This window comes from Electrophorus electricus, chromosome 22 (assembly GCF_041902795.1).
Source record: "Electrophorus electricus isolate QZ-2024a chromosome 22, ASM4190279v1, whole genome shotgun sequence".
Classification (NCBI taxonomy): Eukaryota; Metazoa; Chordata; class Actinopteri; order Gymnotiformes; family Gymnotidae; genus Electrophorus; species Electrophorus electricus.
In genome coordinates, this window is record NC_137518.1 from 7,919,405 (window position 1) to 7,945,590 (window position 26,186).

At 40.7% G+C, this 26,186-nt stretch overlaps 1 protein-coding gene across 3 annotated transcripts; it reads left to right on the top strand.

The window, feature by feature from the left end:
- The first annotated feature begins 14,381 nt into the window (after positions 1–14,381).
- errfi1a (ERBB receptor feedback inhibitor 1a) lies at positions 14,382–22,189 on the top strand. Of its 3 annotated transcripts, XM_081705343.1 has the most exons (5): positions 14,382–14,595; positions 15,067–15,143; positions 17,616–17,817; positions 18,031–18,110; positions 18,350–21,892. In XM_081705343.1, the coding sequence occupies exons 3-5, from the start codon at positions 17,690–17,692 to the stop codon at positions 19,486–19,488; spliced, it is 1,347 nt and encodes a 448-aa protein (XP_081561469.1). In that variant the 5' UTR covers positions 14,382–14,595; positions 15,067–15,143; positions 17,616–17,689; the 3' UTR covers positions 19,489–21,892. The 3 variants fall into 3 exon arrangements, 2 of the variants coding, with proteins under 2 accessions (XP_081561469.1, XP_026857728.2); XM_027001927.3 differs by lacking the exon at positions 15,067–15,143 and having other exon boundaries at positions 14,383–14,595; XR_014119342.1 differs by lacking the exons at positions 14,382–14,595; positions 15,067–15,143 and adding an exon at positions 22,037–22,189 and having other exon boundaries at positions 17,666–17,817; positions 18,350–21,378.
- Positions 22,190–26,186: the final 3,997 nt, after the last annotated feature.

Consider the following 26,186-nt stretch of genomic DNA (forward strand, 5'->3'; position numbering starts at 1 on the left):
CTGGTTGATAAGTGCAATTGTCCTTGCTTAGTGAGATATGACACAGATGGTTTTATCATGATCTGTTGCCCAGTTGCTCCAAAAGAAACATGTTGTGTGTTCACAGCACCCCACAGGATAGTTTTTGTGTATTTACAGGTACACAAGTGGAGATGGGCAGGATCTGACAGCAGTACATTTTGCACAAATTTGAATTCTCCCCTATCAGGTAACAAGTTACTAATACATAGGGCAAGGTGCATGTTTTTTTATGTAACGTTTGTTACAAAGTCATTCCTAGGAAATACAACAAATACTCTTTAACATATAATTAAAATCATAAATAAAAGTTATCCTTTCATTATTTAATCTAAAGTATGAAAATATGTACTAAATGGTAGAAGTAAACATGCTCATAAAATAGCATGGTTTAGTTTGTACAGCATGTCTTTCAAGTCAAATAGCAATGTAGATCTTAATCATTCTTGGAACAGTTCATTGACAGTGCTTGGGGCCTTCAGTTGCTAATTAATGTAATCTCCAAATGTATTATGTACTGATGATTCCAGAGGTATTTTCTGTAATAGGCAAATAGGCTGGCCCCAACGTTTGTGCAATGCTTAAGCATAATGTCATCAGAGGTCTGTAGGAATGCACTACAAAAACTGAAGCAGCAAATGCTTATTTAGTCATTACAGCAAGTTTTGTGCTCACATAAGTCTTTATGCTAGATATGGCTTGGTTTTCACACCAAGTATAAAAACATTAGAAAGAGCATAATTATGGATTAAAAGGTTGAGATTCTAAAATATAAGAATATAAGAACATAATTGGAAGTACAGTTTTCAAAGGTTCACTCAAGTGAAGATGCTTCTCTAAAATTGCCCTCAAACATAGGCACAATTTTTTTTTTCTGTAAACATTTTAACTTTCTGGCCTGGCGTGTTTAATGCAGCAAACAAATTTTTTTTCCATCACTTTTGCTGGAACTCCACTCCAAATGTAAAGCACAGCCATCTCTGAGCTCGTAATGACTCTCCTTTTGGTGATAAGCAGATGTTTGAAGTTTGTGCATACCTGAGTGAAGCCTATGGGCCTTTGAGGAAGGCTAACTGGGAAAGCCAGCTAGGAAGTGGCCCATGCTGCTCCAAGCTGCTCTCTGCTCACTCCCTTCCCTGTTATTCGAACCGCTGAGGTGTCAGGCATGTGAATACTTGTGTTTGACCTTTAGACCTATCAGGATTACCTTCCTTCTGCACCAGTAACTTCCACTCTGCTTGTCACTTATTTGGTGTGTTGGAGACATTAATGCACTTAGATTCTCCCACATTCCATCTCCTATACTGTTGAATATACCCTTGAATACACATGCATATAGGTGTGATACACAACCACTAAAACATGACTGCGTTAAACATCCATATTATTAGGTGTCTCTGTTTGAAACCTATACTACGATAGATCTATGTTCTGAATCAGGTAGTGGCAGTATAGTGAAAACAGATCTTAGGGTTTAATTATAAGGTTAAGGGAGTTAATTAGTATGCAGTGTTTGTTGTGGACAAGAGCATTTTAAACAAGTACGCTTTATAAATTTTTCTTGAAGTCTGGTGTGTTTGAGCTCCTGAGAGAGAAAAATAGCTAAAATAAAAAAAAGAAAAAAGCAACATCAGAAGAAAGGCAAATTTTTAAAACTTTCTAGAAGAACTAGAAGAGTTTTTAAAAAAGAATTGTGAAGCCAAACTGAAATATGCCTCAGGTGAACAAGTCATTATGCATCATGTATTCATATGTGGATTTAGTAGTTTTACCTATGTGAGTTTTAAGGCACCCCAGTATGTGTGTGTGTGTGTGTGTGTGTGTGTGTGTGTGTGTGTGTGTGTGTGTGTGTGTGTGTGTGTGTGTGTGTGTGTGTGTGTGTGTGTGTGTGTGTGTGTGTGTGTGAGTGAGTGATGAGTGTAAGGGTTGGTAATTTAGGAATTGAGTCATGTGTAAATGCAATTATCTCATCAACCACCACTGCAGTTGCTGACATTTGATGAGCCAAAAAAAAAGACAGTTTGAGGTCAGGAGTCCTCACCACCTCCTGTTTCTGTCCTGTGAACAGCCAAGAGCTTTTCCTCGGCCTGCTGGTTGTGAGGCCCATCAAGGGTTATTTGCCAGTTAATATTTTGACTTACATGATGACATTTTTATTATTCTAATAGAACAGTACTACATTTAAACTTTTATTGGAGCATTCCTAAATTCTACACACATTTGTGGTACAAAATAAAGACAGTGACACTTCAGAAAATGAGCTTTGAGTTTAAATAACGCTGACATATAAAAATGGACAGAAATATCAGTAACTTAAAAGGAAAAAAAACAAAGCTAGTGGCTATACCATGACATGTCTGTTAACATTTTTTTTTCTTCCTTGTCTGTGTTTGCTATTTGGCTTTAAGCTAAGGGTTGGTGATCTCTATTCATTGTGAACTTAAAACCTCCCCCATACCCACACCTTCAGACAACCCTGTATTTACAGTAAAGACTCAAGTCAGGGTGCATCCCTCCCCCACCAGCCACACATCCTGCTGCACGCTGCTAGGCATGTTGTATGGTTAATGCATCCCTGGTTTGCAGGAGCCTGGAAAGCAAGCTTAAATAAACTCAGCCTGGGTGGAATTTATGGGCCCTTAAACCCACATCAATTTTTCGCTCCTTGTCCACTGAGAATGCAGATGTCCACCTTCACTGAAAGAAAAGCCCAGATGTCTCTAGTTCACACCTACCTACACACAAATGTCTTTTGAAGTTGTCTCTGTGCATTAGATGAGATTCAATGACATAATTTGTTTTTAGAAAACCAGGTCATAGTTTCACAAAATCCAGGCTGAACTGTACACTGATTTTTAGTTAACATAGGTTATTAGGACAGTTGTTGCATGGTTTTTATTTTTAATGTAGATGTTCACCTTCATTTTTAATAGGTAGGACAAGATACATTTAATAATCATTGCACATCTTGAGGCATTTATGATGTCTGTGCTTGGACTCCTATGCATGAAAGTCTGAATGTGCCTAGCTGTGTTGCAGGGCCGGTTCTATAACAGCTCGCAATGAAGCTGGTGTTACATAATACCAGCACTCTGTGGCGGGTAACTGCACCCTGTTTTCGCTCCTAACCTAGAGCACAGAATATGCAGCCAGTGTTATCTTAGCTTTCAGTTTAAGTATCTTGGTGCTGGTAAAGCAATGACTGTGTTGGTTTTGAATTCAGAGAGAACAAGTAACACTTTAGAATGAGCACTAATCCTATGATGAAACATCTATAGTGATAAGGTGATTTTTTAAACATTTTCATGGGTTTTTTAAAGCTACAGAACAAGACTAAACCTTACTACAGAGAAAAGCTGCACTATATAAGTTTAGGGAATTGCTTGAAATATGTGGGAGAACATTTGTAAAATTGGTTGACCTGCATTCCATGTCCGCGAGCAGATTTGTGTGATGACTGCATTGGCATTGAAGGAATATTCAAAGACAACTCAATCAGTTGAACTTGGTGATGGAAATGTTTTCTAAGTATGTAGGTGATCTTTATACTTAAAGACATCTGACATGGTCCAAAAAACTCCTGCCAAATCTGACTTGACAGGTCAGACTTAATTAATATTTCATGCTTTTCCGGGTGACTCACAGCAACAGAAGGAAACTATATTTTAGCAGATATTTTTTTCTTCTTGACTCAGTAATGTGACTTCTTTCAATTTTAAGTAATCATCTGGTACAAGTCCATTCAGGTTCCGTTCAGGTTTAAGAGAGCCAGGTTCCTGCTATTGCTCAAGTGTAAGGTGAAGATATACTAAATACTTGCCATTGTAGCCTATAGAAGTTGTTTTGCTGAGAACCTGAGAACCTGAGGGTCCTGTTTAAAATCTTAGCTGCTCCCTGGACTGTTCTGGATGGAGATCTCGTATTTTGTTCCTTGGATTTGCGGAAGCCACTCTCTCAGTTTGAGTGCTTTGGCCTAGCACTTATCACTAGTGCTCCGATTATCACAGGATTCACTGTTGCCTTCACTTTCCGCATCTTTTCCAGCTCATCTCCCTTGGAATTGTTTGAGCTGTTCATGTTCCTTGGTCCCGGTGTCACAATCACTTGGGATTGCTACATCTATCATGACAGCCCTCTTTTGCTCTTGGACCATCACTACTCTGTCCGGTTGGTTAGCCATTACCATTTTGTCAGTCTGGATCTGGAAGTCACATAAGATCTTAGCTCGGTTATTCTACACCACTTTTGGGGGTGTGAACTTCCAGTACGTACTCGGCACAGATGTTTCTGTATACTATGCCAGCCACTTGATTGTGACACTCCATGTATGCTCTGTCTGTTAGCATCTTGCTTTCCTACTGTTATGTGCTCGATTGTCTCAGGGGCATCTTTGCACAGCCTGCATCTGAGGTCCTGCCTGGTGTGCTAGATTACAGCCTCTATTCATGTTTTATTCAGAACTTGTTCCTGTGCTGCCATGATTAGTGATTAGAGGCAGTGATAGCTCAGTGGTTAAGGTACTTGACTTGTAATTGGAAGGTTGCCAGTGCAAGCCACACCACTGCCAAGTTGCCACTGTTGGGCCCCTGAGCAAGGCCCTTAACCCTCAATTGCTCAAATTGTACTCAGTCATAATTGTAAGCTTTGGATAAAAGTGTCAGCTAAATGCTAGAAATGTAAATGCCTCTGTGCTGTCTTTCAATCCAGGCTTTTCCAGCCAATGGTAAGGTTTCCCCATATCAGCCATTTCCACTCTTTGCTGGTGCAGGGGTTTATCCTCCTATGATGATTCTCACTTCTCCTCATTCCCATCCTCCTCAGGTTTCAGTTGTCTGGGGTACTCACTAAGCACATCACTTGTGGCCATCTTCCTGACATACTCCTGGGTCTTTGATGTTTTATCCTGGATAGTGGCATTGATGCTTCCTAATCCTCGCCCCCCTCCTTCTGCTTAGAACGTAGTCTCAAAGTGCTGGATTCAGAAGGAAACCATCCATGCATTTTGAGGCTTTTCCTTGTCTTGATGTCAGTGGTTTCTATTTCCACATTTTGCCATCTAATTATGCCAGATTATGCAATCTGATGACTGGTAGAGCATAGGTGTTGATAGCCCAGATCTTCTTGTGCCCATTCAGCTGACTCCTCAGGACCTTGCCTTACTCTTTGTTGATATTTGGCTGTGGCTGACTTCCTTGTGACTTCCCATTTGCCTGTAGGATTCCAAAGTTCTTGTAGCTGTGCAACATCTGCTATGTTGTCTTCAGGTAGTACAGTGTCCTCAACTCTGACCACATTTTTCCAGTCCGAATGAAATTCTAAGGCAACACTCTATCCTGGTGAGATGGATTAGTGAGTCATTGTATTGTTAACTTCTGGCATACAGCTTGATGTCATCCATGTAGAGGAGGTGGCTGATGGTTGCTCCATTTTGCAGCCGGTAACTAGCCACTCTTGGAGATGATTTCACTGAGAGGGTTCAGGCCTATGCAGAACAGCAGTGGTAAATCTTGCACTTGATGAAGTCAGCCTCTAGGGTCATCTTCCACAGTCCCACTTGACCTCTTGATGAAGGCTATTAAGAGTTTTGGTGATGTTATACAGCCTAAAGCATTCCATGTTGTGCAGAGGCATGTTTTCGGCCACTAATTGAATGAAGCTGCCCTTTCAGGGGTCCTTCAGGATCAGGACTGTTTGATCTTCAGTTAACCATTCAGGGTGGGTTCCATTGATTAGCAGCCGGTTCATTCACTCTCGGTGGCAGAGTACACTTTGGATGGCTCATGGGAGAGCAACCTGTTTATTCTCCTGGCTTCTTCTCTTGTGTACCTCTTCAGGCTCTTGCTTGGCAGTCTCCAAGGCCTCAGGTATGGACAGCTTGTCGTACTTCTCAGGTATATTCATCATTTTCATCATGTCTTTCTGCAGTTCTGATAGCTAGCTAACTTCTCTTCGTGTTGCCCTTATCTTGGCTTCCAACCTCATTCTCCATGGAGGATACTGCTCCTTGATGCTGTTCATCTTGTAGCAATGCATCTCAAGTTTCACTGTTGCTATGGCATATATCACATGGTTGGTCTCAGTGATGGTCACAGTATTGATTGTTCATAGTGCTGCATTCACATCTTCCAGTACTTCTTCAGGTGCTTCACTTGCTCATGGTAGTCTACTACAGCTGGTACTCATCTTAGCCATGATCTTCAATCTCAGGTCAGTAACTCTGGTGTTGAGCTTAGTCCATGGGTCCATTGGGTCTTGGATCACAATGTTGGGAATGGTGTGGGGTTTATGACCTGTTGTTCTGGCTCCCCCTTGCTATAGCATTCATGTTTCACCTGGTCTATCTTGAATTGTGATAGCAGTTGCGGCTTGCAGATGTTGGAACGCTGAGCTACTAGTCCTTTAGGTGCAAGACTAGCTGTTGGTTTTCGAAGCATCCATAGTTCCCATATCTTCTGCATATACCCTCTCACACAGGGGTTGCTTGTGTAGTAGCAACCATTCTCTATTCTCCACATTTGCCCATGAGCATCTTGTATTTGTTCCAGTAGCCCACTATTCATGTTTACCCTGGTCCCCCAGCATTGGGACATTTTTGACCCGGGTGACATCCAAGTCAGTGTAACTCTTGTTGGTGATGATGATTCATGCAATTGGTCTGAAATTGGCCTCTAGGGTTATCTTCCACAACCCCATTGAATACTTGATGAAGGCTCTTATGGAGTTTTTCACACCCGATTTTTTTTACTGGGCCCGGGTCTGCTTGCTCTGCAAGTTTGGTACGTATGGTCAAGTGTGAAAGCTGTTTTTGAACTCAGGGCTTGTCCAGACTACCAATCTCTGGTCTTTCTGAAATCAGTGGTCTGGGGTTCACGCCAAGCAAATTCTGGAGTGGGCCGCAGCAGGTGTGGACGCTATCTGCTCCAAGCACCATGTGTAGGGCTGTGTGATTGGTTCATTTTGTAGTGAATTTTGTAATGGTGAAATTCCATGCATCCAAAAAGTTCTGTTCCTCGCCACCTGAGTATTTGTAAACAAGCAAAATAATAAAACAGCAAATGGATGAAAACTCTTCCTTCTGTTTTGTGATCCTACATAGAGCAAAGTGACATATGGAAATGTTCAATTGATCTATGGTTTGGATAGAGTTGTCGTATATGAAAGCTAACCAATTGATAATGAGCCCTTTCATCAAACCAGCCCAGAATCGGTCCTGGGTGCAAACATTAGTATTTGGTAGAAGTGTGAAAACACCTTGTATGTCATTCAGGCTGGAGAAGTGTGGTCAAGTAAGGAATAGTAAAAAGATGAAAAGTGATCAGGGCAGAAGGAATATAACTTTTATAAGGCTATATAACAGACCTGGAGGACAGCTACAAATACCTGGGGATTCTCCAATCAAACAAGAATCATAAGGAAGAAACAAGAAGCATTATCACGGTTAAGGCAGGTCCTCAAGACCCAGTTGAACATCAAAGCCATAAATACATATTCCCTGGAAGTCATCAAATACCCTGCAGACACAATAAACTGACTAAGAAAAGAACTGGAAGCCTGCCAACATCAAGACCAGAAAAGACTTCACAACGCATGGAGCACTCCAACCAAGATCATGCCAGTCGGAAGGAGGGCGTAGGATCCTACAAAGAATAAGATCCATGGTCCAGAATGAATAAGAACAACCATTCAGAGCCAAGAGGACTATCTGATAGAGTGTCAGTTACTGTTAGTGTACATGCATACTTTCACTCATTCAAGCGCAATTAATGAGCTTCTTCAGGAACTTCACGAGAACAGTGGTTTTGGAACTATCAGTGAAAAACTGTATGCCCCTCCTTTGCCAACAACAAGTTACATGACAAAGAGAGGTCAACAGAAATGTATCCATTGCACACACACACTTTTGTAAGTTTCTCTAGATAAGAGCATCTGCTAAATTCACATTATGGTAATTTACATGTTTCAATCAGTGTACAATTAGATGTAAATGAAAAGGACATTGAAATTGAGAGAAAAGCTCTCTGAAAATAGCATTGTCCGTTGTATCAGTTTGGTGTTCCTCCTGATATTTATGTGTGCTTGTGCTCTCACAGCTAAATGTTCTTATATGTGGTGTACTGCTTATTTAGCACTATTCACAACAATATATATCATCATGAACAGATATTGCAGTAGATTACTTTTCATATCTAAAAGACTTAATTCTGCTTGTTTGTTGGCCAGCAATGTTGATATTTTACAATATGCATACCAGCCTTTGCTGCAGGGAGGGGCTTTGGAGCTGGGGCTGGAGGGCAGGGGAGGGGGAGTGGGAGGGGCCTGGTAATTTTTTCAGGTCCATTCTCATCTGAATCTTACCAACTGCAGCTTTAATAGATGCAGCAGTCAAAAGTGATGGAAACATCAGGAATAAGAAAAGTTGGAAAAATACCAGGGACTGAAAGAGAATGACAATTTGGAAAGTTAACACCAAGATTATCCCAGTGATGATAGGGGCAATGGAGCTGTGACCATTAAGATGGAGGAGGGATGCCAACAGATCCCAGGAATGACAACATCAATTTTATTTCAGAAGAGCACAATCCTAGAGACAGCCAAAATACAGCTGTATATAAAATTATATAATTTGTAAGAAGATTCCAGACAGTAACTGCAGTGTAATTTAGTATAAGTTGTTGAGGTAGTAAAAATGCACAAGTGTGTTTGTGTGTGTGTGTGATATGTGTGGAACCAGCATAGCTACAGTAGTGATAATATATGAGTGTACAAACATTTCAATCATATATATATATATATATATATATATATATATATATATATATATATATATTTATTTATTTACATTCACATGCACATACACATACACATTTACATACATACACATTCAAAAAAAAAAAAACTTAAAATAACATTGCACAGCCTGTCAACATAACCAATCACAGTTATTATATAGCATTTAAATTACATTGAATGGCTCTCAGTCCAGAAGAACACAATCCTAGGAACAGTGAAAATATTGAATAGTTCTGTGGTGGCTGTGAGTGCCCCAACACAGATTTGGTCATACATGCTATGGAAATATGTGCCGAAACACAAGAACCATTGTAGCTGCAGCCTATTCAGTAATGCATTCAGACCTGGTTTTCAGTTCAGCCTGTCCTTGTGATAAGGGGCACTTTAAGACTGTGCATTCACACACACTTCAATAAAACACTATTGAGCATATCATTTAACCTTCAGATGAATGCATCTACATGGGTTGTCCACTTGTAAAGGATGGAAAAAGTGAGTTTGGCATGGTCTTATACCAGTTGCTAGGGTGCATTAAGTTCCTACAATGCGGCAAGCGTTGTCTAGAATTAATGTAATTGTCTGGCTGTGGTTTAAACATAGAGGCAGTAACCTCTGTGGATTAATGTATGGCCATTTTAACTGGAAGTCCAGAAAAGAAAACGGTACCCTTTGATAAAGTATGCAGTTATCACTCCAGTGAATCGGACATGGACTTTACGTTACAAGCATGAGTTTATGTACTCACACACCCTAGGAGTGCCAGAGATCTGGATATATTGTGCATACACACTGCTATTATATTAGAATACCTAAAGTTGAAGTGGTTTAGCATCTCAGGGATCTAGATTCATCCCAGAATGACATCACACTTCAATGATCATGCCACATTCAAGTGCAACTTAAAATGTGATTTAATTAAACCTTACTTTAAACTTGCTGACAATATTTGATACAGTGAAATTGGTTAATGGTAGCAATAAACAGTTTTTATATATCCACTCCTGGCTACTGCTATATAGCAAAATCCTCTCAACAACACAGATGAAATCTTTAACAGTGGGTATGGGGAGTGTTTCTGTAGTCATTCCCCAAGGAACACTGGTGCAGGAAACCAGGAAAGCAGCATGTCCCTCAGCTATCAACTGACATGTCAGACAAATTGATTGCTACACAGAAAAATCCTTGACCTTGCCTTGAAAACATGAAAATGCAGAAAAACCTGGAATAGTCATCACAGACATGCCATAATGCCGGACATTAACTGTTTCTAAACCAACCTCATGCTGAGAAAAAAAAGAGTTCACATTTATTTTAGGTTATTAAGATGGATTGAAAAACTGCCAGATCTGTACTTTTTTTTTTTTTTTTTTTTTTTGATGTTTCTCAGTGAGTAGGTTGGCCACATGCATATGTTTGCCTCCAGTGACTTTTCTCTTCTGGGGCAAAACTAGTTGGAAGGATATCCAACCACCTTTACCTATTTCTCAATTTTTCCTTTTGTCCAGGATTCTAAACGTGCTGCGTGATTAGGTTGGCATATTGTTTTATGTACTTTGCACATAAAATTATGAATCCTACAAGACAACTGAAGGATTGGAGAGGCTGTGAGAAAGAAAGGGAGAATGCAACAAGATTTCTATAATTACATGAGTGACAGCTCTATTTAGGAGACATAACGGTGACATAAAAAAAAATATAATGTAGGTCTCTAGAGGTCCTAGTCCTTGTTCTGTGTTGAATTTACCAAATATGTTGTTAATCAGGATCTCATTATCATGGTTTATTGGCTGGCACTTGTGCCACTTCATCTCTTATGCTCTGTCATTAGTAACTAAGGTTCAGGGTTCAGGTATCTATTTAATTTCCAGTGATTTCCAGGAAATCAACCATCATAATAGCAACTGAGGAAATGAATAATAATAGAGGGGGATGAAAGAGGAGGCTGAGTAAAGGTTGTGTAATCATTCCAAATGTTGTAATAAGGTAATATTTATATTTTCATGAGCAATGACAGCCTGTGGCTCTTGGATTTGAGTCATGTCTCTGGCTGAGAAAGAGAGAGAGAGGCAGAGAGAGAGAGAGAGAGAGAGAGTGTGTGTGTGTGTGTGTGTGTGTGTGTGTGTGTGTGTGTGTGTGTGTGTTTTGCCTCAAACCATATGGCTGGCTCTCAGACATTCTCAGTCCCCCCACAGTATTGACTAAACACAGGAATATGAACATGCTTGGCTTGTTGACCTGATTTGTCATCATTCTTTCCACAGCTGTTAGTTCTGGCCATATAGCATTAAGAACAGATTTAGTACACCAGACTAAATAAATATAGAGGCAAATGTAAACATATTGGCTAAGTTTATGCAATGCAAGTTTTATACAGGATGCTTTATACATTCCGCATCCCAAATGTGTGCCCTAACTGTGATCAGGCTGTTGTTGTTGTTTTTTTGTAAGTAGATGCCTGTTCCAGAGATTGTCCTGTAGTGTTTCATCAATGAACACGTGAGCGAGGGAAATTATGGTCTATTTTGTAAAGGTCTGACCAGAAGCTTTGTCTTCCTCCACTTTGATGCTAGACAGTGTTTTTTCATCCTTTGGATGAGGAAACACTTCTGATACGTGCTGGCGTTATCTTAAGGCAGGAACCTTGAGCTTCCTTAGTAACGGCTACAGCCAGATTACATCAGCAGGTGGAGGTTGCTGACCTGTTGACCTCCACTGGTGATTCACTCCGTTTCGTCACTGTGGGCACGCCCGTCCTCCTGGAATCTGGACGCCTTGTGCCAGTGAGTCACACATGTGTCTTGCCGTTTTGTGAAGTGTGCCCCTGGGGTTGAGAAATTCCCTTGGGTTCAGAGTTCTAGAAATCAGCAGTAGTGAATTCTTGTATAGTGGAAGGTGAAGCCCAAGTATATGCATGCTTAGGCAGGTTCTGCTTTGGCTGGGTTGATCAAATAGGAGAGAAAATCAGCAGAAACTAGATTACATTTGGATTCTTTCCCCCCTGTACCTCTGTTATGAAAGACTGTGAAACAGATGTGGGGGGAAAATTAAGTCCAGCTCAAGGTTTTATAACAAAGATTTTGTATTTAGATTTGTATTTAAGCACCAATATTAATGAACAATAATTATCTAGAAGAAATGGGTCATGGGGAACAGTCAGTTAGCTCTGCAGCAGCCTGATTTATATGGTCCAAAAAAAAAAAAGAAAGAAAAAAGAAAAGACAGCATTTCTGCTGCTCATGCCAAAAGCTTTAGTTGCACTGTAAAGTTTTGTGGTATGATTGGAAAGGCAGGCTTTGCTGCGGGTATGGGGCTCTCCCCATTCTGGCAGGCAGCTTTGGGAGCAGTGTGCCCTGCTGCCTTCCTCACAACCATATGTGTGTTCTGTTTAGCCTGTTTGACTTTATAAGGCACTTCCTTCTGCGTGCCTGTGTGTTTAGGGAATGACATCACATCACCCACGGTGGGGGTGTAGGTGTGTAGGTGTGTGTGTGTGTGTGTGTGTGTGTGTGTGTGTATGTGTGTGTGTGTGTGTGTGTGTGTGTATGTGTGTGTGTGTGTGTGTGTGTGTGTGTGTGTGTATGAGAGGCTGGAGGCCAGGGAGGGAGGGATCTAGCATGGGAGGAAAGTTCGTGACCGGGTTTCTATCAACAAGAGGCAATCTGTGGTAGCAGCAGCACTCATATTTTTTTCTACACCCGATTCTAGAGTATTGAGAGTGGTGCAAACTAAAGGCGTCTTTGCTAACTTTTATAAGAAAAGCAGATAAAGATAATTTGAATTCTACATGTGGAAACTATCAAAAGTTGATTGATGTCTTGGAATGATATTGGAGTGTATTTTTAAAATATAGTTAAAAGATTCCATGCAAAGACATTCTCAAGATAAAACCTACAAATACATGCATGAGTGCCTGCTCACATGAAAACAGATTCATGCATGCTTGGAAACACAAGCACATGCACAACCATACATGCCCTGAACATACTTGCATACCTCACTTGTTTATATGCACAGTCCCTTGAAAAAAAGTTCTTAAACATATGTATGAGTTCACCTCAACCTCCCCAGCTCCACAAACACAACAGCCAGCGCCATGACAGGCACTCTATTCTCCTGCTGACCACAACTAGCCTGATGGAATGTGAAAAATGTGCCTGAAAATTATAAAAGGGGATTAGAAAGAGGCCTGTCCCATCCGCATCCAAATATCTCATGATAAAGCCTGTTAGGTCTGAGGGGCCAAGGCAAGGATTTGCAACACTGCAACCCAACTACATTTTGTTATCCCTGTTTTCGCTTTCTTGGTCCCTGTTTGCTTTAGCACTTAATAGCTTTTATGTGGGCCATTGTGACTGTATCCTTGTTTGGAAGTCACCTCATGTACCTGCTTTTTAAAAATGTTTTGACTCTGTAAGTTGTCAGCCATCGCACTGGGGCGAGGGACTACGCCCCCAAGCTTTTCTCTCACCTTCACACCTGTCTTAAAGTGATGTGACAATAAAAGCAATTTTATTTAATTTAATTTGTGAACAAAACAGGACAGACCTTTTACAGTATTTTGTTGAGGATTGAACCTTAATGTATCCTCTGGTAGAATTATCTCTTGTTTGAACATTTATCTTGTTTGAATTTTCTTGTTATCACTATGCTAATTGATTATTATGTCTTGAAAAAGATCTGAGTCCCAGGCCTGAGAGAGATGTTACACATTACATTCAAAGTATGCCTTATGTACAAAAACACTGCTTAAGTTACATCACCTGTGTATATCTGACAAGAAGTTACCATCTTATATGGGCTCCAGCCAACAGACTGATGATACTGTGTCCCTGCATGTTTACATTCTCTTATCAGTCCTGGAGCCATCTCCATGTCTGCCTCCCACTCCCAGTCTCTATTCTCTTTTCCTCAGGCTCTTCAGACAGGTCCTCTTTTTGTATAGATGTAGCTAAAGCCCTGGAACATCATTATAGCTTCAAACAACTTCTCTCTCTGTGTCTGTGTCATCCCCCTCCCAACATTTTGCATGCACAGGAGTTTTTATACAGGGTGTTCAGACAGATCCTTTCCTCTGTTCAGGATGCCTGTTCTAACCAAAGCTTGGTGTGGTTAGTCACTCTGGCACCACATGTTGCTCTGAACACAGGGTTATTAAAGACAATCTAATGGAAGGGAGGGTAATATTTAATTAGAAGGAACTCCAAGTATTTGTTTTAATCATACTTCATCCAGATGCAGAGGAGTATGCTGTAGATGCAGATTTTTGTGGATTTTATTATTTTATTATTTTTTTAAAGCCATCTTTTTGCAGAATGCACAGAGAAAGAGAATTATACAGTAGCCTTTCATCTTTTTCAAAAAAAGGGTTAATATTTTGCTAGGCGGTTGGGTCAAATAATTCCACTACTCAGTTCTAGAAGAACTATAGATTTCCCATTCTGAAAACTGAAGCTCTGAGTAATGCGCACTCTTGTTGATGAACTTAACCAGGGCATGTGCGTGCAGTAAATTGTGTACTGCGGCTTTAAGAACTGGCTAAGGCGGAGTCAGAATGTCCTAGCACTGATAACGCTTAAAAGAACATCGCACACAGAAGAATCGTTGTTAAGGATTCATTGTAAGCGCTATAACAAAAATAGCGAATGCACACACTTATCTATAGTATTGTAAGCGAGTTAACTTAAGTTTACATACTCACAAAACTGGATCTTTATGACAATATGCACTTAACTGTTTGTACGTAATTTTGGAATAGTGAGTGCGGATACAGACTAATCGGAGGTTAAGGTGAGTTTTAAATGCATCATTGACATGTTTTTCTCTCTTATTTTTGATGCGCATATTTGTGTGCTAATGACAAACGCATGTAATGATTGTTTGACAAGACATGTGGAAAGAACAAGCGTGTTACTAAACAAAATTTAAGTTAGACTTTAATTCGCGTCCTACGCATTGACTGGACTATAAAATCAGATTTTACCCACGTATCACAGCAATTGCAAAATGTTTATCGTGGTGACAGACTAAATATAATAATACTCTATGTAACCTAAGACAACAGGATAGCCTGGCTTAATTTTGTATTATTTTTATTGCTGTTAGAAAAGTGATTTAACAATGGTGAATAAATGAATTTAGTATTTGACAGACTAACGAATTTTGGAAATGCATGTCAGACCGGTGCCAATCTGACATCTCGTTGTAATACTACTGTTTAAACAGCAGCCAATCCATGCTTAAGAAACGTTATTTCATCAGGCAACATCCAGTCAAATTACAAGAATGCACTCCTCAGATGAGTCATCTGGACGTTTGGCGGAAGCCATTACGCACACGTAAGAGTTCTAGCCGGCGGACTGGCGAGGGGGGCGTGCGCATAGATCGCTGCCTTGCCGCGCAAGCAGAGCGGGTATGGTTGCTCGGTTACCGCGGCAAAGGTGTACAGAGTGGGGTGTGAACTGGTGTCTTTCCTTTAACAGAACAGAAGTTTGTCAGATATTTCGTCATTGAAATTGCTAATTTAATTTATGTTATAGGTACTCTATACCATACGATATTCATTAGTCAAATGTAATATATGAACTAAAGCCCTCTATGATTTGGGAGATCTCCATGGTACAGTTCTACATTTTCATGTTACTACACTTAACACTGTAGAGAGATAGCTTACTTATTTTGAAGTGTTTGAAACACTTCAGACTACTGCATTATTAGCCCTGATTATTATGTTTAGCAGCGTATACCTACAAGGAAGTACAGCCTGACATTTTAGTATAGTTTGAAAATATGGTTATCAGATTCCAGTTAAACTAGTTGATTATTTGGAGTTTAGGTGCCACATTAAGCTTTTAGGGTAGCTGTCTGCTTTCCAAACCTCTGTCAATGTAATCGTTATCAGACCACAGCCTCTTTGTCTCATAACAGTAGAACCTGTTAGCATTTGCTTCCGGCAACCATAAATACTGCAGAGAAATGTCTTTACTGACCACTGCTAGCACTGTATGCCTTGCACCTGTTCTGAGAGGAAGCGCTTGCCTTCATTATCATGGATCAGGTTGCGCTGTGCAGAGTGACTCTATCCGAAGCTCATAGCATGCAGGATGCAGGGGAGATCTGGTTGTGTTTTTCTTTTCTTTCCCCATGTCTTTTTTTCCAGATCAAAATGACAGCCCACTTGCATGCTGTGCTGTCATTTTAGAACAGCTGACATGTTCTGTTATCTTTGTAGTTGGCTCTCTTGTCTCTCAGCACTTCAAGTTCAGCTGGAGTTCAGATTCAGTGTCATTTAATGGGCAGTGTGCTACTCACGCAAGCTTTGGTAATAATTCTGCAATATAGGACCACCAGAGCTGGGTATTCAGCGGAAGTGCCCTTCCTGAGCCCTTATATCTCAAAATGGCAGTCCCAAAGCATCGGAGTCGCATGCAGTTTTTGTGCTTCATAAATGCTTCTTGAATATGACATGTCTGCAGTGCCCTTCTAATGATAGTCTTTGTAGAGCACATGCAAAAACATAATGTAGGCATTTCAGGTTTTCCAGTTAATTGTGTTGCAAGTTCAAAACCTGTCTGGCATAGCGTGAAGGGTGTATTAGCTATGGTTCCCCTATAGATTGCCTTGGAGCATGTACTTGATTCTTTTTTTAAAACAAACTGTGCTGCAAAACACTGTCCATTTGGCAGAAAAGGCTTATGCAAGTTATTTGCATAAATGTCTCAAGAAATACTTTAGAAGGCTTGACAGTGCTTTTTTTTTGTTGTTGTTTTAAATAGACTGGAATACACCCCATGTGTTAAATAATTTGGTTTCCTAGGTTTAAATTTTTTCCCATTGTTTGAAAGCAATTAAAATTGAAATGGCATATCTTAATTTGGCCATGGCTGCCGTAGAATGGAGTTCAGGGTACGATCAGATGTCTGTTGTTTTAGGATCTATAATCTCTCTTGTAGTCATCCATAAAGGTAGGTCTATGCACAGACGAATTAGTGGAAAAACTGGTTTTCATTAAATTTCCTAAAGCTGTAAGCTGCTGTGCTCAATGGAAATTGTATTTGGTCTTATGGGAAGTCCATCAGACTTCTTCAGAACCTCATTCCATCATGCTGGAGGCATGCAGCAGTGGATTAAAGAATGAAAAAATTAAAAGCATCATTCAGAAAATGTCTCATCTGATACTACAGTGCAAACATCATTGATAATGAATCTTTGCTGACATGCAGTAAAAGTAACAGGTGGTTGTTCAGTGTTTAAAACATGCTATTGTGTGTCTAACAGCAGTTAGCAAATTAGTTTGGATGCTACATGTCCTCAGGGCTCATGGAGATGTAGTTGTCTCAGAGTCCCATCAAACCTATCATTTGTCAAACCTCTGATGGTGTGGTCGAGGAGAATGTTGCACAGTGTTCTCTTCTGAAAAGATCTCAAAAAGGGTCTGCTACACAAGACAATAATAGTGTCTCATTAGTGTCAGAGAATGCAGGCTGCATTGCAAAAAGTAAAAGAATGGGGTATAAGGGGGGTTGTGGGGTGCAGCTCTGGCATCCTTGCTGAAGGCCCCAGACTGATCAGTCTTAAATCCTGCAGAGAGAATGCTGCAATTCTCGCCATAGATGGTATAAAACACTCTATTGCGCTATACTACAGGCACAGTAGCATTCAGAAAGACTCTCACAGAGCAGTGTAAAAAGGACTATAACCATTAAAATAAAACATGCAAAAGGATACAATGCATTGCTGATACCTTCAAACTTAATTTATTTTTCTTAATGCAAATTAGTCATGTTCTTTCCCCTGTGGCTGTGTTGCAGGTACAGCGCAGCATTTGACAGGTTCAGGAACAGATTGTTTTCTGGCTTGAATGTGATACGATTGCATCTGGAGCATGTCCACTGCAGGCTTGACGGCCCAGGAGATTTGTCTACCCACACAAAGCCTCTTCCTGCGGGGCAGCTGTTGCCCTAGCATGGATGGAACCAAGCCTTCCTGGAAATACAACCATGATTGCGAGAAGTGAGTTCCTCAGTACTGATACCATGACCTGTTGACATGTTATGGTAAGGTGAGCAGTGAAGATGGATTAGTTTTATGAGACTGTGAATCTTCTCTGAAGACCTCTGACAAAACAAGGGGTATGCTTGTCCAAAATGCTTCATGAACAGTTTCTGGATGCTGTAGCTCATATGAAAGTGAGAGATTCTTCTTTTTTTTTTTTTTCTCCTTTAGCTTGTACCTAAGCATTGATCCAGCTGTGAGTTGTAACCTTCAACCCCATAAGCATGAGCCATCATTCTTAGCTGAAGTCAGTAAGTCAAATTTCTATTTCTACTGCATAACAGAAGTATTCATATAACTGTCAATAAAGAGATCCAAAACATTTTCCTTTCCTATGTACATTTGATGGGAAATTTTCTAATGATTTATTTTCATTTTTTCATGATGTAGCTGCCAGGAAAAAGCTTTTGGTGACCTAGCCAGCTATATTTTGTTTAGCAGAATAATGAAAGGTTCAGGTGTATTTTTTTCTTCTTTCTCCTTTGCACAGAACAGAGATTCCATTCCCATTCCCAAAACTGTACTGGGACCCAGCCATTGCCTCCTAAAAAGTCGCGACCCACACAGCTTTCATTATCATCCACGGTTGATCCCTTTAACCCTAGCCCCATTGAGGACGACCAGGTGGTCCCTGGATTCCAGCGTCTATGTGTTTCTGAGCGTGCCTCCCCACCTCAGACACCTAGTCGTGTAGCCAAGCCTCTTCCCCCAATCCCCGGCTCAGCAGAGCTATCAGCTGACCAAGCAACAGACATCGAGGTGGAATTCTTTACTGGGGATGACAGCCGCTGTCTGGTTCCTGACCCTTGTCCGAAACCATCTCCCTTCCGCTATAGCATGCACAGTCGAAGGAGTTTTAGGGATGGTGGCCAGATCAACTATGCCTATTTGGAGGGGCCGGTATCCCAGCAAAAGAAGCAACAGCAGCAGTCCAAGAAAAAGCAGGATCACGAGGTCCAGGGAAGCATTTTTCCCCAGCAGCATGAACAGGAGCTTCATGAACAGCAGCACATGCTGCAGGTTGCATGCCTCCGGCAGCAGGATCGTGCCCAGCGCAAGCTGCGTCGCTCCCATTCCGGCCCTGCAGGCTCCTTTAATAAACCCTCCGCCCTTCGCCTGTGCTGTCAGCAGCGGAACACCCATGGCCTAGACAAACCTGAAGTCCCTCCCAGAATCCCTATTCCACCGCGGCCAGCTAAGACCCCAGACTGCCGTCGCTGGTCAGCAGAGGTGTCTTCTGGGCCTTACAGTGATGAAGACAGACCCCCCAAAGTACCCCCGAGAGAACCTTTGTCCAGCAGTGTGCCCCGGACACCTAGCCCCAAGAGCCTCCCCATTTACCTCAACGGGATCATGCCACCAACACAGAGCTTCGCCCCGGACCCTAAATATGTGAGCCGAGGTCTACAACGGCAAAACAGTGAGGGCTCCCCATGCATTTTACCTGTCATGGAGAATGGCAGGAAGGCCAGCACCACACACTATTTCTTGTTGCCACAACGACCTGCATACCTAGACAAGCACGAGAAGTATTTTCTGGACGACACAATTCGAAGCACTGATGCCACAAGCTCCGGCCTAGATTTGGCTGGCCAAAGCAAGAAGAAAATACACTCAGACTTTGTATAGGGTTACATTTGTATGATATGGACAGAGCTTCACTTCCATTTTTCGAGAGAATCATTATCCTGGCAATTGCTGTCTGTGCATCTCGAGGACTCTTGTACTGCTGTCAAGCAGTTTTTATTGTTAGTTTTATCCTAGTTTTTGAAAAAGTAGGGTAAGTTACAAACCAGTAGCAGATACTGAGATTTTTGTTTTCTCAAAATGGAAACACAGCTCCTGAAAGTGCTGCTTAAAAAGCACTATGGACAACGACGGATGTTGTCTCCGAATAATGTTTTATATGCTTTGTTAACTCATTGCTCATTATGTGAAATGTAAGTGTTTTAAATGATACCATTGTGGTGCAGTTATTAGGTATGAGCTGGTCTGGTACCTCACCATTGTTCAGTTCCTTTTTCTTTTTTTGTCTTATAGTAGTCATGCTTTGTATTGCTTTGAGGATTGCTGCTTCTGTGGCTAAGCGAGTGCTGCAGAGCTATGTGTGTGAGCTGAGGGACGGTGAGTCAGTATCTGCACCTGTTTGTGTTGCACACTAAATATGAAGTATGAAAAGGCCAAATTGCATTGTGGCCATATTGCAAGTGAAGGATAGGATCTAAATCTGAATATTCCATTGTGAATAAATAGGCACAAAGTTGGAAATATATGCTGTTTATCCTCCTGGATTACTAATGCTCTTGGTGGCTGTCTAGAGGTGTTGTGTGTACGTGTGTGTGCGTGCATGTGTGAGAGACCCATCTGTGTTGTATATTTGTGATTTTGATTGTGAAAAACTGCAATCAGAAGTTCTGATGAAAATGTGCTTGTTACATAGGAATGATCTAAATGTAGCTTTTATGTTCATTGTTATACATGGATAATATTTGAGATGCTGCAAAGCTTTACATACAGGATACAAGTGGAGAAATGTACAACAATAGATTTAGTCAGGAAACCGTGTAATACAAGCTGGAAGTTGCTAATCAGATACATTCTAAACTTATGAAACTTAGCTTCTGTTAAAGCAGAGGTTTTCTAAGATGCTAAAAGCTTGATAAAATTTGTAAACAATGATGAATTATAATAACAAATACAGTGATAGTACTCAAACCTGGCTTGCATAAACAGGTACTCCTACACTGTGTTCCTGTTTGTGCTCTGTCAGACTGTTTGACTACCTCCAACATGATTTTTGAGATTTCAAAAGTGGAATGTTAGTGAATTTTAAGTTAATATCAGAGTTAATGGTAACAGTCAAAAATCTGTTTGCTAGATGCTACAAGATCATGTACAAAAGCATAGCTTGCAGCCATCATAACAGCATTTTTCTTACTCTCATTTTCCATGTTGAAAGGGAAATGAAGAGTACCCCAATTTTAGCTGCTTTCCAAAGTGTAACCTATAGAGTTTATTGCGCAAAAGTCAACTGGTTTGAAACCTGTGAAAGTGCGCTGGTCTTGCTCTTTAGCCATTGTCTTTGAATATTGATAACCAAGCTGTGAGTCAAAGTTGTGAAAAGAACTGTCCCCAGAACTACCTCCCATGACAGGAATGAAAAATTCTTCAAATATCCCAGAAAGATAATGATTTGTGTATGGACTAAGCGGACAAAGCATTTACTGTCTGATGCCAGTTTCCCTCTAATGTACTTCAGACCAAGAAAACCATTAACTCTAATCTCCATTTTTGATTACATTGTTTTTCTTTCTGCTTGGCTAGATATAAACCTTTGCTCCAGCAAAGAATGTGTTTTCCAACCCCCTTAAAGTTTTAGACATGAATATGTAGTTTGTCCATGTGTAGTACATTTGGCTGACCTAACTCAAACAGACTTTCCTGTTCCTGTACATGGAGACCTGTCAGACGTGATTGCTGTGGGTGTGGGCCCCTGAAGACTTTGGCTGCTGGCAGCGGGTAAATGAGATGTTTTATTGTTATAGATTGTTCCAACACTATGATTACTCAGTAAATGTAGCAAGTGCATCAAAGTAACCCTGATAATAAAAAAGAAAAAAAAATGAATGAACTTGCTGAGCTCAAAGGTCAATATGTTGTCAAACTTGAGAGTTTATGTTTTTTGAGTTCACATGGGCAATGGGATACAAACAACACTGATGCCACTTTGTTTTTGTTTTGTATGGTTCTTTTATCCTTTTACAACTTCATTTATCAGAAAATGTTTACATTGTGCGTTGTATTATTTAATCTTTGACCTGTTTCCTGTGTATTATCTGAAAAAAAATGAAGGCAAGTTCAAGAAGAAATAAGACATTCTCTGCTGTGGTATAGTAAAAGCTAAATGCACTGAGAGAACAGTATATTGTGATGTGTAAAAGTATTTAACATAGTCCTCCTAACTACACATAATAGTGCAATGTGTAGTATAGCCTTTAAAGGAAAGAAATAAACAGACTTATTTATGAATTGAGTTTGGTCTTAGTCTGATGTCCTGTTCTATTTCATTGTGTAAAAAATGGCCTATCTCCCCGGAACACAAAGATATTGCTGTTTTGCCTGTTTTATCCCGCCCACGCCCTCATGCTCTGCTTCATTTCTGTTGGCCTCACTCCAGACAGGAGGAAGGTGATTTTGTGGTGTGGCTTTTCTTCTGATCTCAGGTCAGTTTTCTAGTTTCTCACATAATGGCTTGAGCTTGATTTTTAGATAGGGTTGTTAGACTTGGATCAGTTTTACTGAGCAACCATGCTAAAAGCATGAATCACACACTTCGACAGGTACATTAACGCCTCTGTTTCCTGTTTTTCATTATGACATTTTGCCCTCTTGATTAGCTGGCGGGTGAAAGGGACAATCTGGTCTGATCTGGTTTTCTTTGGGTGTTTATTTTTTTATGCATGACCTTAGTGTGGACTATTCAAGCCAGTGAGACCAACCTGTATAACTATATTTCCCAGGTCATGCAAGCCCCCTTTTAAAATGTGCATAGTTTTAGCAGTCTCAAGGATATTTTAATTGTTAATTGTTTTGTGATTTAATAGTCATTAACCTTTAGAGTATAAAGACTCTCTGTTCTGGAGTTTTTCATTGATGGCGATGGCAGCAGACCTGTGGTTCCAAAAGATGATCTATTTGAATGGAAACACTGGTTGTTACCATGGCAAACACATTAATAACAACAACAATAATACTAATAATGTTTAGTACAGACATCTTTGTTTCTCATTAGTGTACTAACTTTAAGCATTTTAAACTGATATGTTTATGCTGCTTCTGATTTCCAATCAGTTACCTGGCATCTCATCGGGTTTGATATCTTACAGAGTGAACACTTCTTCCTGTTGTCTGATAAAGAGCTGATGTTAAAGGATTGAGCAAAAAACCTAACTTACCTAGTTTCCACTTACCCAAAATGTGAATTGGCCAAAATGTGTATGGTGTCTAACAGGCTTGGAGGTTTGAGGGTGTGGCACAGTATTTTTGCTGTTCCTAGGATTACACTCTTCTAGACTGAGACTGATGATGTTTTTCTAGGGATCTGTTAGAACCACTCAAATGCCCCTACCACCCTGGGACATCCTTACTGTTAACCTTCCCTCATAATTAAATCAATAAATAATAAACAGCAGAAGAGATGTAGCATCCGAAGCGATAACATCAGAAACAAAGAACACAAAAAAAATCTCGATAAATACCAAGGGTTGAAAGAAGAGCTGGAAAATATGTGGAAGATGAAGACAACATTGTTTCCAGTAGTAATCAGAACACTTGTTTTGTGACCACCAAAGAGAGAATGGTTCAAATAGATCCCAGGAACAACATCTGAGATCTCCATCCATAAAACTGCAGTCCTGGAAACAGATTCTACATAGGACCCTCAAGCTCCCAAGGCTTCTGGTAAAAGACCTGGGCTCAAAGGAAAAAGAGACGAGGACATGTGGGGGAATTATAAATATTTTAATATCTCTGTATATAGACAGGGTGTCTTGGACATAAATAAACATAGTATAGTTAAGGCTATACTTTTCTCCCATTCCTGATGAACTTTAGCCAAAATATCTGGCTGAACTCCAGCATAACCAACAATTCTGTCTATAATATGAACAACATTCCCTATCTTCATAGAGTATGTGGGTGTTTCCTTACTTTTGAGACACCCTTTATTTATGTAAATGCTGATTTTGATTGAATAATTTAAATTCTAAAGTGCATTATGCGCAGAGAACTTCACATATGATGACTGCTTCCTTCATTCACAGTACAAAGCATTTCCCTGGACACTGACAGTCAATGTTGCACTAATCTCATACGTAAACTGACTGGTGATGTATTCAGTACTTAACAAATATATGTCTATCTTAATCACAACATGATTGAAAGCAGTGTTGTATAGTAAAATTCCCCTATGAAATGCATTTTAAAAAATACACAGGCAACTATATTCTTAAACACACAAATATGAATCTTTAAACCATGATGTACACTTCTACATTTCTATTTTGTTTGAGGTTATGAAATCTAGTATGGAGTTCTGCCATGTGGTGTGTGTGGTATGGTTGTCAAGGTGACAAATCAGTCCCACCCAGCTTCCGGGCTTTGCTACTGCTGCAGTTCAGTAATCCCTGTGAATGACAGCCACAGTCACACTAATTCATACTGCATCTTGCCTTAGGCCCATTTAATTAATGCTGCCTGGGTGGGTATAACGTCATTGATAACCATCATTTAAACTGCTTGAATAATGGACTCTGATGCTTGATCTCTGCTGTTAAACTTGAAAGCAAAGGAGCATCTCAGGGAGGACCGACTTAGATAGTAAACAAAAATACATAGGGCCCGGTGATACTGAATTAAAATTGATGATGCACGAATTAACAGAAGATGTTTATTTCAAAAATTAATAGAGATATTTTGTAATGTACGACCAGCACATGCAGTGGTGTCTACATAATCCATGAACACAGAGAAGACATAAGATAAAACCTAGCAGCAAATTATCAATATAAGTGTAAATGTTATTAAAATGTTAAGCCTTATTAATGCGTGCATTTGATTTTCAAAAATGTTACACTTTTCATTATGTGGGTATATTAAAAATAAACCCATGCGCTTGTAGTGCCCTCTAGTGACAAAGGAGTATCAATGTCGCTTACTTCAAAATGTTTATAAAGTCCAATTTCAGTAGGAACAGGTACAAAAAAATACACGAAGAAGGGGTTGTGTTGACTACAGTAAATCTAATCCATTTTACAGAATACTAACAAGATGACTGTTATTCAAACAAATACATTTGTAATCTCATGTAGCCATTTGTCAGCTACTCTTTGAGTATCTGGATGTGTTGCAAATTAATTATGATCTTAAAGTCTGCATTTAGTATCTAAACAAGCTGTCTAAGAAATAAGTTAGATGTAATACTGAGTTATATAACAGAGGAGGCATCTAGGAGCAAGTGTCTAGGAGTCGCACATCCCACCCCCCCACCCCAATGGCATGACTCCCGGCACGCCAGCCTAGCAAGCTACGGCCCCCAGACCAACACCAAATGGTGAGGCTGGAGGACTGAGCGAACAGACACAGGCCAGCGCAAGCAGGACAAAGGGGAGGAAGACAGGGACCATGACAATGACAGACACAGGGACAAACACACTAACAGGAAGGCAAACAGACATAAAGGGAGAGGAAGGGACTGGCATGGTAACAGTAATGGGAACATGAACAGTGACGGGCACAAGTACATGAGACAAAGCACAATTTAGAGGGGGAAAGAGTCTGGGGAGGTTGAAAGGAGCCCCAGCGAGTTCCCCTGTCATCGACTGAATAGAAATCCAACGAGTCCAGGTGGGAGCAGCCTACACCAACTTGGGTGGTGATAACTCCTCCGTTTCTTGGGTGGATAAGCCAGGAAGAGCACCAGATGATTTGCCTGTCTCTGTAGTAGGTACTGGTGATGCTTCCTTTTAGCCTTGTCGAGACACACGTGTAGGCACATGGGCTTTAGGGCTCTGTGCCTTAGGTGAGGGAGCATCCAATGATGATGAAGTCTCTATGAAGGTAACATGGGGCAGCTTGCTGGCTCTAGAATAGCAGGCCTTGGGCGGAGCTTTAGGCGCCGGAGGCTCGTCACTTTCTGAGTCCGCTGTCCCGGTCTCTGAACCCGAGGGAGGATCCTCTCGGAGGGGCTGCTCTATTTCCAGTGGTGGATCCCCAAAGCTGTTGGCTTCTGTGCCCAACCTGAGGCTGAAGACAGCAGGTAGGACCCTGCTGAGTCCAACCCTGGATACTGCTATTCATGACTGTACTGGGACCAGTAGCCCAGCGACGGTAGATAGGACTCTGCAGAGTCTGACCCTAGAATACCACCATGCCCCCCTCCAAATCCTCCAGGGACACTCTCCCCTGATGTGATGGCAGGGAGTGTGCCCAACAGTATGGAGACTTTTCTTTTATAGGTTGGTTTGGAGCAGTGCTACAAGGCAGGGCAGGCAGGATACCGAGACGAGACGGGACATGCTAATCGTTTATTAACACACAAGACGGAAGATAAACACTGAACTTGAGCCACAAAAACAAAGCAAGTGACTATGGTTAGCTGAGTCACATCATACATGGGTCAAACACTGACAAAGACCAATGACTAAACAGGACTTTATATATACATGGAAACAACATAAAACAAGGAACAGGTGTGATACACGGGAGGGATGTGGCCATGCATATGAACACGCACGCACGCACACAGGCATCTAGGAGGAGGTGGCTGT

Coding starts and splice junctions, on each gene's coding strand:
- errfi1a (XM_081705343.1), top strand. CDS start 17,690: ATGTCCACTGCAGGCTTGACGGCCCAGGAGATTTGTCTACCCACACAA. Junction 17,818..18,030: donor TACAACCATGATTGCGAGAA/GTGAGTTCCTCA, acceptor TTTCTCCTTTAG/CTTGTACCTAAGCATTGATC. Junction 18,111..18,349: donor ATCATTCTTAGCTGAAGTCA/GTAAGTCAAATT, acceptor TCCTTTGCACAG/AACAGAGATTCCATTCCCAT.